The sequence below is a fragment of the Sorghum bicolor genome, chromosome 8 (assembly GCF_000003195.3).
Source record: "Sorghum bicolor cultivar BTx623 chromosome 8, Sorghum_bicolor_NCBIv3, whole genome shotgun sequence".
NCBI classification, from domain to species: Eukaryota; Viridiplantae; Streptophyta; class Magnoliopsida; order Poales; family Poaceae; genus Sorghum; species Sorghum bicolor.
Window position 1 is genome coordinate 1,692,500 of NC_012877.2, and position 19,920 is coordinate 1,712,419.

The 19,920-nt window shown below is 42.2% G+C and overlaps 3 protein-coding genes across 3 annotated transcripts; 1 reads left to right on the forward strand and 2 right to left on the reverse strand.

Moving 5' to 3' along the window:
* LOC110429665 (chitin-binding lectin 1-like) lies at window positions 5,857-7,373 on the reverse strand. The gene has a single exon (XM_021445958.1). The coding sequence runs from the start codon at window positions 7,178-7,180 to the stop codon at window positions 6,041-6,043; it is 1,140 nt and encodes a 379-aa protein (XP_021301633.1). The 5' UTR covers window positions 7,181-7,373; the 3' UTR covers window positions 5,857-6,040.
* On the reverse strand, window positions 10,737-12,677 carry LOC8071445 (cucumber peeling cupredoxin). The gene is made up of 2 exons (XM_002442678.2): window positions 12,325-12,677; window positions 10,737-11,412 (listed from the first exon to the last, which is right to left on the reverse strand). Exons 1-2 carry the CDS (start codon window positions 12,560-12,562, stop codon window positions 10,925-10,927), a joined length of 726 nt encoding a protein of 241 aa, XP_002442723.1. The 5' UTR covers window positions 12,563-12,677; the 3' UTR covers window positions 10,737-10,924.
* LOC8071302 (UDP-N-acetylglucosamine transferase subunit ALG14 homolog) lies at window positions 15,167-19,570 on the forward strand. The gene is made up of 7 exons (XM_002441706.2): window positions 15,167-15,420; window positions 16,852-16,950; window positions 17,241-17,394; window positions 18,449-18,585; window positions 18,678-18,827; window positions 18,904-18,963; window positions 19,082-19,570. Exons 3-7 carry the CDS (start codon window positions 17,241-17,243, stop codon window positions 19,256-19,258), a joined length of 678 nt encoding a protein of 225 aa, XP_002441751.1. The 5' UTR covers window positions 15,167-15,420; window positions 16,852-16,950; the 3' UTR covers window positions 19,259-19,570.

Consider the following 19,920-nt stretch of genomic DNA (forward strand, 5'->3'; position numbering starts at 1 on the left):
AAATAAATAACTGACAAAGCTGCTGCCCCTACCAAGTTCCACTTCTCCTCCCTCCATCGTTCCTAGCGATGGCAGTGAGCGGACGAGCAGTGTGCCGCGCTGGCGCCTAGCAGCGGCCGGCGAGGGTGGCGGCGAGCGCGTGGCTGGTTCCTTGCAGCGGGCGGCAAGGGTGGCGGGCGCGTGGCTGGTTCCGTTGGTAGCTGGGGCGGCCGCCCCACCCCGCCGCTAGGGTGGCTCCGTCATTGGTCAAGAAGATACGACAGCCACCTTCATCTGGAAGAATGCTGCCCCACCAAGAGTGCAGCTATTCTTTGGTTGCTGATGAGAGGACAAATCCAATGCAGATCAAACCTCTATCGAAAAAAGATTGTTGACTCGCCAAGTTGCACAGTTTGTGGTGCATCTCATGAAACTCTAGATCACATAATATTTCAGTGCCCCCTGGCTTCTCAGCTATGGAACGCTCTAGGACTACAGCCTTCCGACAATCTTTAGTGCAAAAATTGGCACAATATTCAAAAATTCAGCGGTCTTCCCGATGATCAGTATAGCTCCTTTATCATTCTCTGTTGCTGCCAATTGTGGAAGAGGAGAAATGCCTATGTATTCAGGGATGAAGAATTGAATCTCAGAACTCTCATCTCATGCAAAACTGAAGTAGTACTCTGCCGCATACGAATGCCCAAGAAGAACAAGAAAGTGATAGAGGAGTGGACCAGAAAATTTGATTCTTTGGTGAATGCCCTACCTATGTAACTCTAGAATTGGTTGACCAAAACCTCTCCCTGTAATAACCTTTTTTTAATCATGTAACCAGTGCTACATTTCAATAAAATCAGGTGGGGAGAATCCCCCCGTTGAAGTGCTAAAAAAGTTCAACCGCCTACTAAAATTGATTTACGGAGGCAGACCCTTGACATCCGCCTTTAAAAATAGCCTATTTTTGGAGACGGTCGTCTTAAGGTGCTCACCTCCATAAATTGATTTTTGGAGGCGGACACATTATGAGGCCCGCCTCCAAAAGTCGAGGCCCAACAGGCCTAGGTGAGGCCTGATAGCCATCTTCAATATAAATATAGGAAGTTAGGGTTTCTTCCTTCACTCACTCCCTTCATCTTCCTCTCCCACAACCTTAGCCTCCGAGTGGCCTACACGCAGGGCCCGCTCTCTCTCCCTCTCCCTCTCCCTCTCCTCCCTCTTCTCCTTCTACCTCTCCTCCTCTTTCCTCCGCAGGCAGTGGCGCCCCGGGCCAACAGCGGTAGGGCGTGCGGTGGCACCATAGGCCGGTAGCGGCATGCCTCGTGGTGGCATGGGGCCGGACTCGGCGAGCGACTACTGCTCTCCTTTGGCATGGAGCAGAGCTAGCTAGCGGGGAGCAGAGCAGCTATCCTCCGGCGTGGCTGTGTCTGGATAGAGACGACACGGATCTAGTACGAGGCCATGCAAATCTTCTCCTCAAGATCTGGCACTGGTGCAGCAAACCCGATGAGTGGCGTGAGGAGGCCAGATCTCCTTTGGGGACGCGGCGCAAGGACATCAGATCCTGCATCTGTGTGGTGCGGGGACACCGGATCTGGTGGTGCATGACGTGCGGCGTCGCATAGGGAGGCGGCGATGGTGAGGCTTTTGTGGAGCAGGTGGGCTCGCTGATGGGCTCTAAAACGGCCTCGCCGGTGGGCTTTCAATTTTCAACCGCCTCCGTAAATCCTGCATTAACAGTGACCTTTGATTGGAAGCTGTTGCAATACTTGCCTACATTAATCCAAATAACCCGCCTCCAAAAATATTTTGTAGTAGTGTGCTATGGTGTTTGTTTCTCAGTTCGAGATCAGGAACGCTACTGATTAGTGCTAAAAAACATTTTCTAATATGCTACATGCAAATATCAACAGTGTACCGGCTGGAACCAGCTTCTCTTCTAAATTTTGATGATATGAAGGAAAACAAAATGTGGATAAAGGGGGTGATCCCAGATTTTCCTGTTTGAAACAGGCCGAGCTAATACTATTCTCTTTTTCGATACCTTTTCAAATGTTGCTAACTCCAAATTGGTTCCCCGATGGCAAGTTGGCAACCATCACCTTTAGCGTATACTAGTTAGCATTTTCAAATCATCTTAACCCCCACTTGTTTATAAGTACAATGCATGGAGTGACTTTACCCAGTGGAATATAGACAACCGTATTCACAATAGAAACCATTCATCTCTTTAGAGTACAACTACTTCCCTAAACCTAGCCATTTAACTGTAGATTCATCAATGAAAGAAAGAAATGAATGAGAGAGCTAGGATAAGCTATTTTTTTAACTTTATTCCAACTCATATCTTTATGAGAGAAGAAGAAAAATAGCTTCACCTATAACGCTATTTCGAGAAAAAGTGTTTGGTAAGCTGTTGTGAGGTGTGCCAAACAAACTCTTTGTGATACCAGCGGTGCTATTGGCTGGGCATTGGGCAAAACGGATTACAATCCGAGGCGCAGTCACTATAGGTGCAATTGTTGACCGGACGGTGCCGGCGCCGGCGTCGGCATTGGCATCGGCATCGGCACGGGAGCTAGCAGAGCAGCCGAAGTCATATCTGTAATTTCTTTTCTTGGATGGGACCAGAAGCAAGCTAGCTACTACAGTAATAAGCAAAACTTGAAATGAGACGATCACACACGAGAACGAATGAGGAGCTAGCTAGCTAGAACTAGAATATATGAGGACACGTGACACGATCGAGGTGATGCTACTACAAATGGAGATGGAGATGGGCCAATTGACTAATAGCCACTAAACATAGGCATGCATCGACCATTAATTAGAAGCCAAGCTATAGGCTATAGAGCTAGTTTATACTATAAACATCTAGTCTCTAGACTATACATATGAGACTTCAACGAAGGCATGCATCTCGCAACGTGTTACAAGTTGACATATATATAGAGGATTAATTATTAGCTCTATCGTGCTCCAGTCGTCGCGTTGCAAGTTTGCGTCAGAAGTCAGAAGTTGACGTTGCTTCAGATGACGCAGTACTGTTCAATGAACTTGTGCATATATATATATACGCATGGTTTACTCGAGGGAGAATCAGTCAAGGGTTAACCCATGGGGCATACATGGGTAGGCCGGCCACTGGTGCGGTGATTGATTCTCATCTGTTCTAGATTAGGATCGGAACACTAATTGGTGATAACCAAAACTTTTTTCTACCATTGAAGCCCCCTTTGGAACACAGGATCCCCCCCCCCCCCCCATCCCTATGTTTTTTCCCTTGGAACATAAATTGATTATATTTCTGTAAAATTCCCAGGGAACTTGAGGACATACAAAGTCTATGGGATACGAACTCGGCAGCATATGAAGTCACATATACCAAGAGGGGTGAGGGTACCCTATAGGTTAAGGTATTCATCACAAACTAATTGACTAACGAAATAGTTTTAGATCTAGATCTAGCTAGTCATGGAGCTGAATGTAATCCCTATTCAAAACCTAGATATAATAAAATCAAGACATGACCACTAAACAAGGATATGATCTGATTCCCCTATTAAATTCAAGCTAGGACCTTCAAAGATTTGGTGTAATTTCATTTATAATATTGTCTCAAATCATGCAAATAGAGAGAAACTCAAGAACCCAATTAATCAAGTAATCTAACGCTAAACCTTCAAAAAGATGTTACGAATGGCGTGCCTTTTTTCATCCTTAAAAAAATAAGAGCAAAACACTTCCTTTAGATTTGCAATTTTGTTGTTGTTGGAGCTTTCCCTTGGCACTACAGGAAACTTGCATTTTGCCATGCGCCCGACCCTTTGACGAGTGCCACGTCAGACACTCGGCAAAGACCTTCTTTGCCGAGATTTGTTTTGGCACTCGGCAAAGAACATTCTTTGCCGAGTGTTTTTTTTGACACTCAGTAAAGACCTTCTTTGCCGAGTGCCAAAAAGACACTCGACAAAAAAAATCAAATCAAATTTTGAAGCCCTAAACAAATTCAAATAAAAAAGTTTTGAACTACAAAGTTGTATAACTTCTCAAGATTTATAATATTTATTTTGGTCATTTTTTCATTTGACAAAATGAAAATAAATTTGTTCACAAATTTGTAAAATGTTAGAATTACCGTGTCAGATGAGCAAATGACCAAACAACAAAAATAAACTTTGAAGATCTTGACAAGTTATGAAATTTTATAGTTGACAACTTTTTGATTTGAGTTTATCTTGTCATTCCAAACTGCGTCTTTATTTGAAAACTTTTAAATTTGATTTCTAAAATTACCTTAGATGAAAAAACTGCCTAAATAAACTTTGTAGGTCTTGAAAAGTTATGAAACTTTGTAGTTGATAACTTTTTGATTTGAAATCATCTTGCAAGCAAAAACTACGTTTAAATTTCTCAAATTTGAAATTCAAATTTTGTAAACGACCTCGGATGGAGAAACTCGCTAAATGAAAATTATAGATCTCAAAAAGTTATGAAACTTTGTAATTGACAACCTTTTAATTTGAAATCGTTTAGAGGCTCATATAATAAATTTATATGTGATTTAGTATAATATATGAGGAACTAAAACAAAATATAGACACAAGTGATGATGATGTAGTGCAGTGGATAAGGAGTAAGGTGTTTGTGACAAAGGTCCTCGGTGTTCGAATCTCGGCTGCGGCAAAGTTGCAAATTTTGTTGGAAAAATATTGAAAAAAGTGGGGAGGTGCGCTAGCTGATGGCAGCCCTCCTCCTAAAAAAATTTCCTATTTTTTTGGGGTTTTTTCATTTTTATCATTGCCAAGTGCTGATGTGATACTTGGGAGAGCCTTTGCCGAGTGCCTAACACGTGGCACTCGGCAAAGAATCCCTTTGCCGATTAATTCTTTGCCGAGTGGTCTTTGCCGAGTGGGCGCTCGGCAAAGTATTTATCGAGTGCGAGAGGGGCCTTTGCCGAGTGCCCGAGCACTCGGCAAAGTCTCAGAATCCTGTAGTGTCGTCATTCTTTCTCGGGCTACATTTCTGTCCCAAAAATGAGGAAGGGGAGGAGGCTACTTTGGCCTTGTTTAGTTCACCCCAAAAACCAAAAACTTTTTAAGATTCTCTGTCACATTAAATCTTATGGCATATGCATGAAGTATTAAATATAAACGAAAATAAAAACTAATTGCACAGTTTGTCTGTAAATCACGAGATGAGTCTTTTGAGCCTAGTTAGTCTATGATTGGACAATATTTATCAAATAAAAACGAAAATGCTATAGTACCGAAATCCAAAAAATTTTCAGAGCTGCCTCTCCAAATAGTAGTGTACGTTTAGAGAAATGGGTCTCACTTATAGCACTAAGGTGTCCCTCCTTCTTAAGGTTGTTTCTAAGAGGAGACCTATTTGAGAACCTAAACCCAAAATCAGTCTCGAACACAATACCTATAACCTCCAACAGAGTACCCATACAGAAGACTTATTTTGGGTATCGGGAGAGGTATAACCCAAATTTGGTTATCTTCTCTCTTCGAGACCTATTTGAAGAGAGTGTTGTCTTTTAGGTCTTGTTGTTGGAGAAGACTATCTGTACCGTTACTCAAAGGATAAATGGGTCTTGTATTTTGGGTGATGATTGTTGGAGATAGTTAGAGGCTTGAAACTGTAAGCTAATAAATTAGTGGTTCCCATGGAGATCGTAGTAGAGGTGTGTGGCTGGGAATTGAGCTGCCTCAGTTTGTTTTTGTAACAGTGACACAAATGACCACCGGACAAACACAGGAGAGCAGTAAACAGAGAATTTTTCAAAGCTCACGCTGCTCTATTTTTATAGAAGCTTATAACTGTGAGTACATCTAATAAAATGCATATAAACATGAACATAGAGTAAGATTCACTTAGCTATAGGCACCACATGTATACTATATTATTATTCGAAAATGAGATGACAAGAGATTAAAAACTCTACCGAAACAGAATTGTCCAACGGTGAAATCCAAATCCAAACGCACACAAACCTGCGGAAACAATGCATGCAACAACCGGCGCTCATCGTCTCACACATCTCTTACACGCCCTAGGTACAGTTCTTGGAGCACCTATCCAGGCAGCTCGTCATACAGTTCCCCATATACCTTTCATTGTAACTCTGACACTGTTGGTACGGACTACCCAGTGACGTGGAAACAGCGTTGTTACGGCAAAATTCACAGCAGCTGACTGCGTTGTCGTTGTCGCAGGAACAGTTGCCGAAGCTGCAGCCACTATGGACACAGGACTTGCCAGGGCAGCTATGGTTGGTGCAGCTCTCATAGCACCCGTTGAAGGCGCCTTCGAGCAAGCTCGTGCAGTTTTTGGGGTGATAACTGGCTTGGCAAGATGGAGAACATTGCGAGGTGCAGTCACTATAGTTGCAACTGATGGGTGATGGCGCCGGCGACGCAGGTGTCGGCGTTGGCATAGGCGCTGGCACTGGTGTAGGCATTGGCGTCGGCGTGGGCGCTGGGACTACCGGTGGTGGCGGTGGCGGCTGCGCATCAGATGTACAGTTCTTGTAGCAGGTGTCTTGGCAGGAGATCATGCAGTAGCCCACAGCCCTGTCATAGAAATTCAGGCATCGCTGGTACTGAGGGGAGAGAGCGCTACCGCACCCTTGGCAGCAGCTGGTTGCGTTGGCGTTGTCGCAGGGGCAGTGGCCGAAGCCGCAGCCGCTGTCGACGCAGGAATCCCCGGGGCAGACATGGCTAGTGCAGCTGGCGTAGCACCCGTTGAAGTTGGTGACGAGGTCGCTCTGGCACTTGGCGATGCCGGCGTCGTGGTTGGCTTGGCAGATCGGAGTACATTGCGAGGCGCAGTACATGTAGCTGCAGTTGACGGGTGCCGGCGCTGGCGCTGGCGTGGGTGTTGTTGGCACTGGTGGTGGAGGCAGCGTCGGCGCTGGCGTGGGTGGTGGCACTGGTGGCGGGGTCGTCGTTGGCATGGGCGCTGGTACTGGCGTCGCCGTGGGCGAGGGCGGCGGCGGCGGCGGAGACGTTGGCACAGGCGCTGGCACCGGCGAGGGCGGTGGTGGCGGTGGCGGTGGCGGTGGCTGCTGCCCCGTGTAATGGCAATGCGGTGGAGGCGGCTGGCCCGCCGAAGAGTGGAGCAGCAGCACGACGCACACGGCGACGACCAAGCAGGCCTCCTTAGCTGCGCTAGCGGCAGCAGCTGAAGCCATGCCTTTCTTGGATATATGGAACAGCAAATAGCTAGTACTAATAAGCAAGCTTGAGAGAGGTCTATATATGTAGAACAAAATGAGCTATCTATCTTAGCTAGAATGAGGAGGGAATTAAGACGAGATGCTATCTAAATGGAGATAATGGGCAACAAACAGCTTGATTGACGTACAATTTATAGCCACCGAAGACCGAACCTTAGGATCGATCGACCATATTAGCATTAGGAGACCTAGCTATAGCTAGTTTATATTTTAAGATATGCAGTACATTTTGGACTTCACCCATTTGCCTCTTGCAACATGTTACAAGTTGACATAATGCACAAGTTGACGTTCCTTCAGATTCACATATATATGCATTGTTCCGTATAGTGATTGATTCTCAGTACGAGATCGGGAACGCTCTTCATTAGTGGTAAACAAAACATTTTCTACCACGCAACCTAGCTGCAAATATGGAGAAAACGGGGCGCGCTGATCGATCCCGGATTTTCTAGATGAAACTGTGGGCCCAGCTAATATCATTTCTCTTTTCGATACCTTTTCAAATGGTACTAACTCTAATCCCCAAGGACAACCATCACCTTTAGCATATATATATATAGTTAGCATTTTTAAATTATTTTCAAAAGGTTTTTCAATTGCTTTCAAACCGTCACTTCTTTCTAAGTGCAATGCATGGAATGACTTTACCGAGGTGGTGCATTAATAGAAAACTCTTACTAATTGCTAGAGCAAAGGAAGATGGCCAGGTAGAAGGGGTTATCACCCATCTTATTCAAGATGGACTTTCCATCCTTCAGTATGCAGATGACACAGTGATTTTTATGAGCCATGATGTTGAAAAGGCTGTCAATATGAAGTTATTGCTCAGTACTTTTGAGCAACTATCTGGCCTAAAAATTAATTTTCATAAAAGTGAGGTCTTTTGTTTTGGAAAAGCGAAAGATCACGAAGAGTTTTATTCGCAACTTTTTGGATGTGTCATTGGGAAATTCCCCTTTCGTTACTTGGGTTTGCCTATGCATTTCAAAAAACTCTTTAACAAAGACTGGAAGAACATTGAAGAGAGAATTGAAAAGAGACTTAGTAGTTGGAAAGGTAAAATGTTAACGGTTGGCGGTCGTTTGGTCCTCATAAACTCAGTACTATCTAGTTTACCTATGTTTATGTTTATGATTTATGATGTCTTTCTTTGAGCTACCAAAAGGTGTTCTGGAAAAGATTGACTGCTTTAGATCACGGTTTTACTGGCAAAACGATCAGCATAAAAGAAAATATAGATTGGTTAAATGGGAAATTATGTGTCAACCTAAGGAGCAGGGCGGTCTTGGGATTCAAAACTTAGAAGTTCAAAATAAATGCTTGCTTAGCAAGTGGTTGTTCAAGCTTTTAAATGAGGATGGGTTGTGGCAGGAATTACTAAGAAACAAGTATATTAAAAATAAGACTTTAGGAAGTTGTGTAAAGAAACCTCTGGACTCACACTTCTGGAAAAGCCTTATGAATGTTAAAGATACTTTTCTTAGATATGGATATTTTAATGTAAAGGATGGGTCACAAACCAGATTTTGGGTGGATACTTGGCTAGGTAATAAACCCCTTAAGGATAAATTTTCTGCGTTATTTAGTATTGTAAGGAGAAAGCAAGATTCGATTGCAACAGTGTTGAACACCCCTACACTAAATATTTCTTTCCGTAGAAATTTAGTAGGGGCAAATTTAACTAACTGGAATAGAATTGTGGCTTCTTTACAACAACTTAGCTTATCGTAGGAAAAGGATGTGTTCTTTTGGGGCCTAAAGGCATCTGGGGTTTTTTACAGTCGAGTCTATGTATGCTGCTTTAATTAACAATGGGGTGAGAGTGTCACAAGATATTTGGCAAACAAAACTTCCAATGAAAATAAAGATTTTCATGTGGTATTTGAAAAGAGGAGTGATTCTAACCAAGGATAACTTGGCAAGGAGGAATTGGCATGGAGACAAAACTTGTTGTGTCTGCCATTCCTTGGAAACGTTACAACACCTCTTTTTTGATTGTGTCTATGCTAAATTTTTGTGGCGCTCTATACACATACTTTTTGGGATTGTACCTCCTTTGAATATAGATGATTTATTTGTTAACTGGTCAAAACGGGGAAATAAGAAGTATAATACATTGTTATTAATGGCAGCTGCAACACTCTTTTGGGCAATATGGATAACAAGAAATGAAATAGTTTTTGACAAATGCAAACCAAAATCTTTTTTGCAGGTACTGTTTCGGGGCACGCATTGGCTGCGTCAGTGGGCGAACTTGCAGCGGCATGATTTGAAAGATCAAATGATCTATGCAGCGCAACACCTAGAGACGTCGGCTTTAGTTTTCTTTCGCTCCAATAGTTGGCTGTCACATAGATTTGTCGGTTTTGCTTAGTCAAGAAGTTTCTTTTGTTTCCATAGTCGTGTGAGCGGTTGTGTGCTCAAATTTAGACTTTGTAATAATTGGTCTGATTCTACCTTTTGGTAGATGAAGCCGGATATTTTATCCATTATCTCAAAAAAAAATCTATTCTAAATCCGGTTATTTAACTTCTCTAATCACCCTACTAGGCCGATGAAACAAAAATCCTATAAGATACCTTTGTCTTGAATCTTGAGCCCTTCACCATTCATCCATGCCATCTTTCACCATGACACCAATGTTTTGCTCAAAGCATCTTGTGGTCCTAATTTATAACACAAACAAGTATTATCACTAATTACCCAAACCTAAAAAAAGAGGCTCTAGATGCTATCAAAGTCACTTAGGGGGACTATGTGGTACGATAGCCTTTTGACCCTTCGAATAATAGAAGGGAAGACTCATCGAGTTCCTGTGTGATGCTCGAGTGTTAATTTCCCTCCTTGTTGACGGAGTTGTTGAATTTCATGGGGCTAGCACGTCTCCTTTTTATGGGCATTGTTCGGGCAGCAGCGTCCATGCAAGCTAGGGCACCAGGCCCAGGGGGATTTGAGAGCTAGCAGGCCCCGTGGCCCGAGTTCCTCGGCCCGAGTGGGTCCTGAGGAACGAACTCAGCAACATACAAAGTCAACAGAGTATGAACTCAAATACTCAATGGCATATGAAGTCACCGTCTAGCTACTTAGCCAGAAGCATATTTTCTTTTGAGTTATGGACACGCCCCTCTAGCTACTAGTCTACTAGAACCGTCTCATGGCATTTTGTAGCTCATATGATCACCTCCATAAATGAATAAAGAGCATGGAGTCCCCTAAACAAATAACAAAAAAATTCACTAAGACCTTGTTTGTTTGAATGCATGTGTATCCACCTCACTCTACATGTTTTGAGGCCTTGTTGAGTTTCCAAAAGAAATTGCAAAACTTACATGAAGCATTAAATATAGTTAAAAACAATAACTAATTACACATTTTGTCTGTAATTGCGATACGAACTTTTTGAGCCTAGTTAGTCTATGATTGGACAATATTTGTCGAATACAAACGAAAATATTATAGTGCTCATTTTGCCAAAAAAAATCTAAAACTAAACAGGGCCTGAAGTAGATTGAAATAAAACTTAGTTTAATTCCATTTCAAATTATTTGAATATATGTAGATTAAGATAAATACATACGTATCAAACAAGACCTAATCATAATGATTAATTTAAATACAGACACCGAAACAGCAGAGCCACTTCAAATAATGAATTTATTGCTCCAACAAAATCCAAATTATATATCGCTACTCAACTCAAGCAGCAGTCAAAACCGCTAGAGACACAACAAGAGCCGACCCCAAGAACTGAAGGCTGGCCGGCGCCGCTCTAAACGCACCGTTCCTGCCTGCGCCGCCATTATCGCCGGCGCCATCGCCAGGCTCAACCCCACCGGTGCCCGAAAATGCCGTCCCCGCCGGCGGCGGCGCGAGGACGCGACCTTTGGGTGCCGGTGGCGGGTGCTCAAGAGAGGGCGGCAGGCCCTGGCCGTGCTCGACCTTGATCTCGAACCGCATCCCCTGTTGGCACTGCGCTCCTCCGTCGGCCTCGGAGAAGAAGTAGTTGGTTCCCTCGAAGGTGAGAGCGACCGCTATGGTGTTGTTCTGCTCGAGGCCGCCACCCCCTCCTCCGCCGCCGCCATAGATGGACGTCGTCTGCTCCAGGTCTTCGCTGGCGTCGCAGAGGTCGTACGTGGTGGCGTTGGTGGTCTGCACCACCGACGAGTTGTCGTTCGTCTTGAAAACTGGTAAAAAGTGAAATCATGGTTGCAAGAATGGTCAGGATGGGTTCAATTTGTTTCAGAGAAAAAAATGATGGGTTCAATTTATTCACTTTTCTTGTGCTAATCTGAACTTGAATGTACAATATTCTGATCCAATTTGGACAAAATTTTTTTAAAAAATATAAGTGTTTTGAAGAAGTGGAGTCAACTTAAAGAGGCCACGGTTTTATTAACATCAATTACTGTAAAATGGAGGGGGGAAAACTGATTGTTTTGTTGGACTATTAATTCATATTCAGATTTCAGATTACTAGTTTGAATCTAGTGAGTGACAACAGACTTACAGTTTTCAGGAAAAAAATATGACTTTCTTTAGCTGTTTTGAATCAAAGAATCGACCTTTAATATAATACGTACTAACTTTCAACTTTCCAAGGAGGTGGATCAGCACGTGCTACTGCTCTTGTGGCAACACAAGATTCCCATGGCAGCTTCTTCTGGGCTTAGACTGAGCTGATACTCAGATCTAGATCTGAATTCTACTAGTAGTTTCCTGCTAGTAGTTGTTAACTATTCATAGTTCTAAATTGATCCGTCACTGGCGGAGTCCCGGATTCTGAATCCACTTACGACTTTCATTCAAACTACAGCTTCTGAATATTTGAAATTCAAACCTATCCTCTCCGAACTAAGGCACAATTGATGCAGTTCATGTTATCTAATTACCATCGCATTAATTACTTTGGATAATAAGGAATTAAGGCACTAAGATGGACATGGCTTATTCGACCTAGAATGCTAATACTTGGCTTCCCTGTCTCATGGCACATTGCAGGTTTCAGCTTTCAGTGACAGTAGAGTTAGAGTACATGGACAAGCAAGTTCTGTACTAAATTGACAGAGCAGTAATACTGTAATAGCTGAAAGACATACTGAGGTAGTCGCCAAGGTAGAAGGTCTCGCCGGCGGCCCAGTCGGAGTAGTTGCCGGACGTGGCGTTGGTTTTGACGTTGAAGAACCACCCGTCGGTGCCGCCCACGGTGTGGTTCCTGTACGGCGGCGCATCATCCGCCGCCGGTGATGCAGCCAACGCGGCTGGCAGGCCTGCCACCAGGACGGCCGCCGCCGTGATGGCCACGGAGGCTACCACGGATGGCAGGAGCCGCGCCATGGATCTCGCTGGGTAGCTCGATCGGGTTTGAGCGCTGTCGGTGGAGCTTGGAGTTCCTTGTCTGGTGCTGAACTGCTGATGTGCTGTCCTTGGAATGCTAGCTGGTCCAAGCTTTTGTACGCGAGTGGGAGGGGCTAGTGCTGCTGCACATGTTGCCGCGTGTGCCATTAGTTCGATATATTATTGCTAACAACACTGCGACTGAGTTTTATAATCGGGATTAGTAGGTGGTGTACTATGCTAATGCCTGCTTATTGATACTGTCGGCTGATTTGGCCCATACTAATACTGTTGACTGATCTATATTACGAGAAAAAAAAATAATATGCAATGGTTCACTTTAGTTACATTTTTCGTGTTTTGAATATATCAGTTTAGTCAAAAGTTTTACCATCATCTGAAAATTTCAAAAAATGAATACCAATTTATGCTATTTTTTATACAGGTATAGTATCATGAGCGAAGCAACTGGAGGCTAATATACGTCGTTTGGGGAGATGATTCCTATCAGACTGTTTTTTTTTTTCAATAGAACAGTTTTTTTTACTAAAACATTTTTCAATCAAAACCTTCACACTACCGGAGAGGCCACATTTTCCGAGTGTCGGAAGCTTTGCGAGTGCATTCCGTCCAGCACTCGGAGTCTTAGTGTCACACTCGTCAAAGACAGACACACGGTATAGACAACTTTACCGAGTGTCTTGCACTCAGCAAAATGCGACACTCGGCAAAGAAAATCTTTGCCGAGTGTCAGACTCTCGGCAAGACGCGCACTCGTCAAAGATAAACTTTACCGAGTGTCGTCTAGTTGGCCCTCGGCAAAGAGTGATGGCAGGCTACGTCCGTCAAATGTTGTGACTCTTCGCCGAGTGCCACGTCTAGACACTTGGAAAACTTTATCTTTGTCGAGTATGCCCCAAGGCACTCGGTAAAGTATGAGTTTTGCTAAGTGTCAAACCATGACACTTGACAAATTCTTTTTTTTTTTATTTTGAGCTCCAAACTTTTTCTGTAGTCTTCATACAGTACTGCTCAATGTTCAAATTTACATATTTCTCGATATTTTTGCTATATTTCTTTAATTTATTTCAATTAACTGATTTTTTTAGAAAATGGGTGTTCAAACTGTAGGTGCATCGAATAATGGAATTTAAGGAATTTAAAAATGCCAGTCATGTTACTTAGTGTAGTTTGAAGCCGTATCCAGAAACACGCCTAAATTTTTGAAAATCTTGTGCACGAAACATGCCCACGAACTTGTGGACAAATTAGTTTTAAATTATATCAGATACAAATGAAGTCCGAAAATCATGAAACTTGTCGATACGTTATGACATCACATGTGGAAGCTATGATAAAAAATTTAGAAAGATCTCATGTATGTTGTAACATACGATGCTTAGAAACCAAGGCCTGCCATGTCAATAGCATCGTAGGTCTCCCGTGTAAGACTCACTTCTCTGACATCGTCACACGGAATGCAGCAACAAGGCGGCGCAGGTCGTTTGGGAGTTTTGGTTAAGTCTTCCTCGCACTACATGGCTCAATACATCGCATTTATTAGATTTTTCTTGAAATAATTAATGGATACATCGTGTCTATAGGCAGGAGTACTACAAACTCAAGGAGTAATTTCAGGGCAGAGCGAATGTGGTGGCTACTAGAGCTTGCACAAAACACATCGTGGACATCCATTACGAGACCATCATAAATCACTATGGGATGAAGCTTGAACAGAAGGTCACCCAAAAGGAGGCAAGACTGATGACGCTGACCAAAGCCCAGTACCTTGAGGTAGCTAAAGAACATTAATATTGATTCCTTTTGAGATTAAGAGGAGACACTACAGGGGTGGATGGATAAGGTTAGATAAAGTGTTGATTTATGTTAAGGAAGATAAGGTGCAATATGTAAGGCGGACTAGGTCTAACATTTCTATTTCTATATAACATTAAGTCCATACTTTTTAATTTTTATTTATTCAATAAGATAATAATATATGTTGATGTATAGGACATTGGAGAATGTCTAGGTGGATCACCTATGGACACCACATGGCATTTTTAAGGTTATAATTAGATACATATCATTCAAAATATCACGATTTGGAAAGATATATCATTACTATTCAGGATATATTAAAAGCATATTAATATAATTTCATACATCTCCAAAATTTCATAATTTTTAATGTAAGGCCCTGTTTAGTTTTCCCACCTAAAAAATTTTCATCCATCTCATCGAATCTTTGGACACATGCATGGAACATTAAATGTAGATAAAAAAAACTAATTGTATAGTTTCGTTGAAAATCGCGAGACAAATCTTTTAAGCCTAGTTAATCCATAATTAGCCTTAAGTGCTACAGTAACTCATATGTGCTAATGACAGATTAATTATGCTTAATAGATTTGTCTTGCAGTCTCCAGACGAGCTATGTAATTTTTTTTATAAAACTTCTCCCGACATCCTTCCGACACATCCGATAAACACTCAAAAATTTTTCTTCTCAAATCTAAACCGGGCCTAAATTGTATATTCTATCTTTTCTCTCTGTTGTTTCACTAATGTAGCTGTACCCACGTACGTGAAGTTGGCCACAAGAAGCTGAGACAAGGTAAGCTGGACTAAATTGCCCTTGCCCGCACGCCCCTTGGCCCACCACCGCCTGGAGACGTCTCGCCGCGCCGCGCCGCAACCCGGAGGCCGGAGGAGACTGCGCTCAGTCGAGCACCACCTGGGGCCCAGCATCCTCTCGCGACCATCTCCGGCACGACGTCCGCCCTCTGCAGCCCCGGTGTCCCTGCGACTGCTGTACTAGCCAGTTTGCCCCGCGACGAGCACCACCAGAACACTAGGTATTCCCTCCCCTTGGTCGGTTGGTCCTGCCTTCCCTTCCTGCTGTGCTAAATCGTGCGCGTAATTCATAGGTAAAAGAAATCGTGCGCCCCTGGTTACCGCCCGCCGTTGATTGAGCTTTTTGTTTGTTTGTTTGTTTGTTTGTTTGGTCGAGAGGATTCCTGTTGGATGCTGACTCATACCTGAAATAATGAATGACATCCGGTTTGCTGTAAATCATTCTACCGGTAATGTTGTGTATATGACAGGAATTTGGTCATTAGTTATCATTCATGGTTGTGTATTTTGCGGTTAATCCTGATTCCTGAGATACAGGCTTCTGGTTTGTATTGGTAGGATCTGTTTGGTGCTGCACATTGGACAGACCTGCATTATTCTGTCTTGATGTAAAGTAGCAGGTGATCGCTAATTCAATCAGCTGAAGCCTCAAACACCTTCTTTTTGTAAACCAATTTAGGCCATTAACTGGAGTAATATTACTAGCACCATTTGATAAGTTGTACATGCCTGTTAATATATTCCAGTTTCTCCTTTTCACACATCTGTGTCGCTGTGCATTTTGATACTCCAGTTGTTTGCATCTGTCATATTGTTTTTACAGTTATTATTATACTTTCCATCTTCATGCTAAATCAGTTGTCCATGATATAGTTCCTAAGTTACAAAGACACAGTTGGTATCAGTATCACTACAAAGGATCATTTTGTCCTAACTTCAAATTTACTTACTGGGCAGCACGATGAAGAATGAACTCTTTTGAGCTGCATTTGGTTGCACTAGTCGTGGGAGTACTGGTCTTATTTAGATTGCTGTCTTATTATATTTAGCAACCTTACTTAAGTATCGATCTGGCAGAAATTCATTTAATTCATCTGTATTCATTCCGCTGTTTTGCTGTGGAAAGCTCCACTATACATTCATCTGAAATATGGGCAGTACCATTTGTGGCCACCTGGATACTAGGCCTTATCTGGATCCTTCAAAGGCATGGGCCAGTTTGTCCCATGTTCCCGGATGGAGTAAATAAATACTGGTACCACCTACAAATGCATGGGGATAACATTTTCTTACTAAAAATTTGACAGATTTCCCTTTGTTACCTGATATAAGTGCATTTATTCGCTGATTGAAAAACAGAAAAATATAACGTGTTACTTCAGTCACGCATTAAATTAGTTATTTTGCGCAGCTGGGAACTTGTAGCTTTATTTTAAACTTTGGAACCAATTCATTCCTCCCAGCGATGGAAAAAAAATAGGAGCTTTTCATTCTATGTTCTCTTGTTATTATTTCTCCTGTCATTACTATCTTGTACATGTATAGTTTCAGACTGGTAGCTGCCCAGCTCAGTACTCAGTATTTCTTTTCATTTTGGACATTTGAAACCTTATCAGACTAGATCTGTGATGGCTTTCCTTGTTGCTTTGCAGGGTCATCTGCACACCTGCTGGGTCTGCAACAATGTCTGGACCTTCATCCTAACAGTTGCGACCTTCAAGAGCGCAGAGATTCAAGAAGCACTGAGCAAGGTGAATTTGTCCCCTCTGAGCTTTTATTCTGTGAATCTAAGCAATCGACCATGGCAATTGACTAGAGTACCATGGCTGCCAACATGTTATCTGTACTGAATATGGAATGTGGTTTTGCTCTCTTTCTGTTTAAAATTTCACATGAATGGCTAGATGAAGCGTTGAATTTGACATGAATTCTTCATGTCTTCATAATCGTGCTTTGGTTTAGTGACACAGGCCAAACAAGAAGTAAATATTGTAGATAGATGTGTAAACTTCTTGTTCCATGCTCTGCTACTTTGACACAGATGGATCTCAACGCCGTGGTGGCCACCTGCTACGCCCTTCCGGTACTTGTCTCTGTGTTCACAGTCCGCTTCTTCTACGTGCTGTGGCAGAGTGGCCAACCAGCATCAAGGCCACGCACCACCGGATTGCGTTGTCTCATTGTCCTTGGCTCCGGTGAGTATGTATTGCAGTCTTGCCTTGCCTGTCAAATACCTTATGGACAAGTTTTAAATATGGTTGCCTGGTATATAAAACAGTACTCAAAGGTGTAAGCGCATACATGAAGTACCAACATGTGGCAATACTGAATAATTGTTGATAACTGCAACTTCATATGCTAGTTGATCTTCTGTGGTAATGAAAGCCCAACTCTTGGTCCCTGTATATGGGAATTTGCTTTTCACTGACTTGATCATGGTACACTGTCACGAAGAGATCGTGAGAAAAAAATCTTGTTTCGTCCAGAAATGTTATTGCTCCTAGGCAACCGGAACATTTGTGCCACAGCAGTTCTGCTTTCTAGAGGGCATTGTCACAATTTATACAAACTTGGTTCCTACATTTGTTGCCATGTGCAAAGTTCATAAGACAGATCAAACTAAAGATGTGTCAACTAAGATAGCTTATATATGATGTTTAGTTACAACACAAGGAATCATCATGCTCCTTGTGCAACTCTGATGACCCTGAACTGAGTTAGGAGTTCCCTTTTTGTAGCCTCTGCTAGACATTTTTCAGCTCCGGTATCTATTCTAAGAAGGGCGCATTTTTTAATAATCTTTTTGCACTTTGGTTGACTTCCTTCAATTTATTCTGCTCATGTGCAAATGCCCAATTCGCCGGTGTCGCAATATCTTGTCTTAGTTGCATATTCTTTCTCGCCCTATTTAGCATGTATTGGCTTGTTTAATAGCAGTATTAAAACTGTCAGGATCTGATCATTTTACAATATACAATTATAAAACACGCTTGTATCTCTTAGTATTAAAAGTTTAAAACTGTCAGTTTTCTCTTGGCTTTTCTTTTTTTCCATTGAGAAATTGTATTCTATTCTATTTTAACACATTGAATCACTATCAAATAGCATATCACTAGTATTTATAGTATTTTACTGGGCTCCTGTGCACACTCCTTCCAGAACATTTGGTAGTTTTTCTTGAGTTATCAAGTGTCTAGGTTGTAAGATATGTAGCTTGATGAAACATATATTATTTTGTGTTTTGGTTAGGAGGACATACTGCAGAAATGATGAATATTGTGACAACACTTCAGAAAGATAGGTTCACACCAAGGTACTATGTGGCTGCACTTACTGATAACATGAGTCTTCAAAAGGCACAGGTCTATGAACAATCACTTATTCAGGTGGAGGTCAATTATTCTGTTGCATCAACCAATGATTGAACTTGCTAGGCTATTTAAAATGTGGAATATGATTATATTTAGTGCCTTTTCAGAGCGATAGAATGAAGACTGCCGAGAGTGCTCATTTCATGCAGATATATCGTAGTCGTGAAGTAGGCCAGTCTTATATCACATCCATCGCAACAACATTGCTAGCCACATTGCATGCTATGTGGCTAGTAATAAGAATCAGACCACAAGTGGTGTGTACCTAGTTCAAGCCATGATAGCTATTTGCAGCATGAGTTCAAATACTAATGTTTTGTGATACTCCTTCAGATATTTTGCAATGGTCCAGGGACATGCTTTCCTCTATGCATCTCAGCTTTCCTTCTGAAGGTAGCCCTCACAGCCTAGCTTCAGTTATTAAAAAGAACAGCCTACATCTATGTTTGCTTAGTTGATGCCAATTTTTCTACCAGTACCTAACTAGTTTAGGATTGCTGTGTTTCTGTAGGTGCTTGGTTTGGGATGGTCCTCCATTTTCTACATTGAAAGTATTGCAAGAGTGAAGAAGCTGTCATTGAGTGGTTTGCTGTTGTACAAGCTACGGATAGCTGACCAGTTCTTTGTGCAGTGGCCCCAATTGAAGCATGAGTATCCTCGAGCATGCTATGCTGGTCGTTTGATGTGAAGGCACCGTATAACGTTGGGATACAGTATTTTTCCAACTCAGAGATTCAGAATACAATGACATACACTTCGACAAATACAATTGTGGTTGCCTTAAAAAGAAATGCTTTACACCCACATTTCATATATGCGGGCATGGAAATGCAAGTTACCGGGTTTTTCTGAATGTAAGAGAATCAGAGTGGATTTATCAAGCTATTGCTGAATCTAAAAGTTATTTTTTTATGTTTCGATAGAGATTATCTGTTTATAATTGTGCCTGGCCCCATTTGATGATTCTAGTCAGCAATTTGGAATTCAACATTCTTTGATATGTTCTTTTGCTGACTATTATCTTGGCTCCCAACAATTTGTTTTATCCAGACCATTTTTAGGTGAATGCATTCCAAACTTGCATGTCGAACTTGGGAATGCATTCGAAACATAGCATGGGAAAAAAGTGAGCTTGAGTATCAGTCTATCAGATACATCTCGGCCTAGGCTAGTTCCTACACCTTTGATCAGGTCGTCGACATAGTTCCTGCACGTTTGGGCTAACAGGGGCAGAGTTCACACCAATATTACCTGGTGCATTACTCCATAACACAGGAACTTGAAGAATTATATGATAAAATTTCAGTTCATTATTACAAAAATTTCTTCAGCGTGGTGCATTGGCACAAG

Excerpts from the sequence above, each read along its gene's own strand:
- LOC8071445 (XM_002442678.2), bottom strand. The coding sequence starts at position 12,562 with ATGGCGCGGCTCCTGCCATCCGTGGTAGCCTCCGTGGCCATCACGGCG. Across the intron at positions 11,413-12,324 it reads CTACCTTGGCGACTACCTCA|TTTTCAAGACGAACGACAAC; the intron begins GTATGTCTTTCA and ends ACTTTTTACCAG.
- LOC110429665 (XM_021445958.1), bottom strand. The coding sequence starts at position 7,180 with ATGGCTTCAGCTGCTGCCGCTAGCGCAGCTAAGGAGGCCTGCTTGGTC.
- LOC8071302 (XM_002441706.2), top strand. The coding sequence starts at position 17,241 with ATGGATCTCAACGCCGTGGTGGCCACCTGCTACGCCCTTCCGGTACTT. Across the intron at positions 17,395-18,448 it reads TCTCATTGTCCTTGGCTCCG|GAGGACATACTGCAGAAATG; the intron begins GTGAGTATGTAT and ends TGTTTTGGTTAG. Across the intron at positions 18,964-19,081 it reads TCTCAGCTTTCCTTCTGAAG|GTGCTTGGTTTGGGATGGTC; the intron begins GTAGCCCTCACA and ends GTGTTTCTGTAG.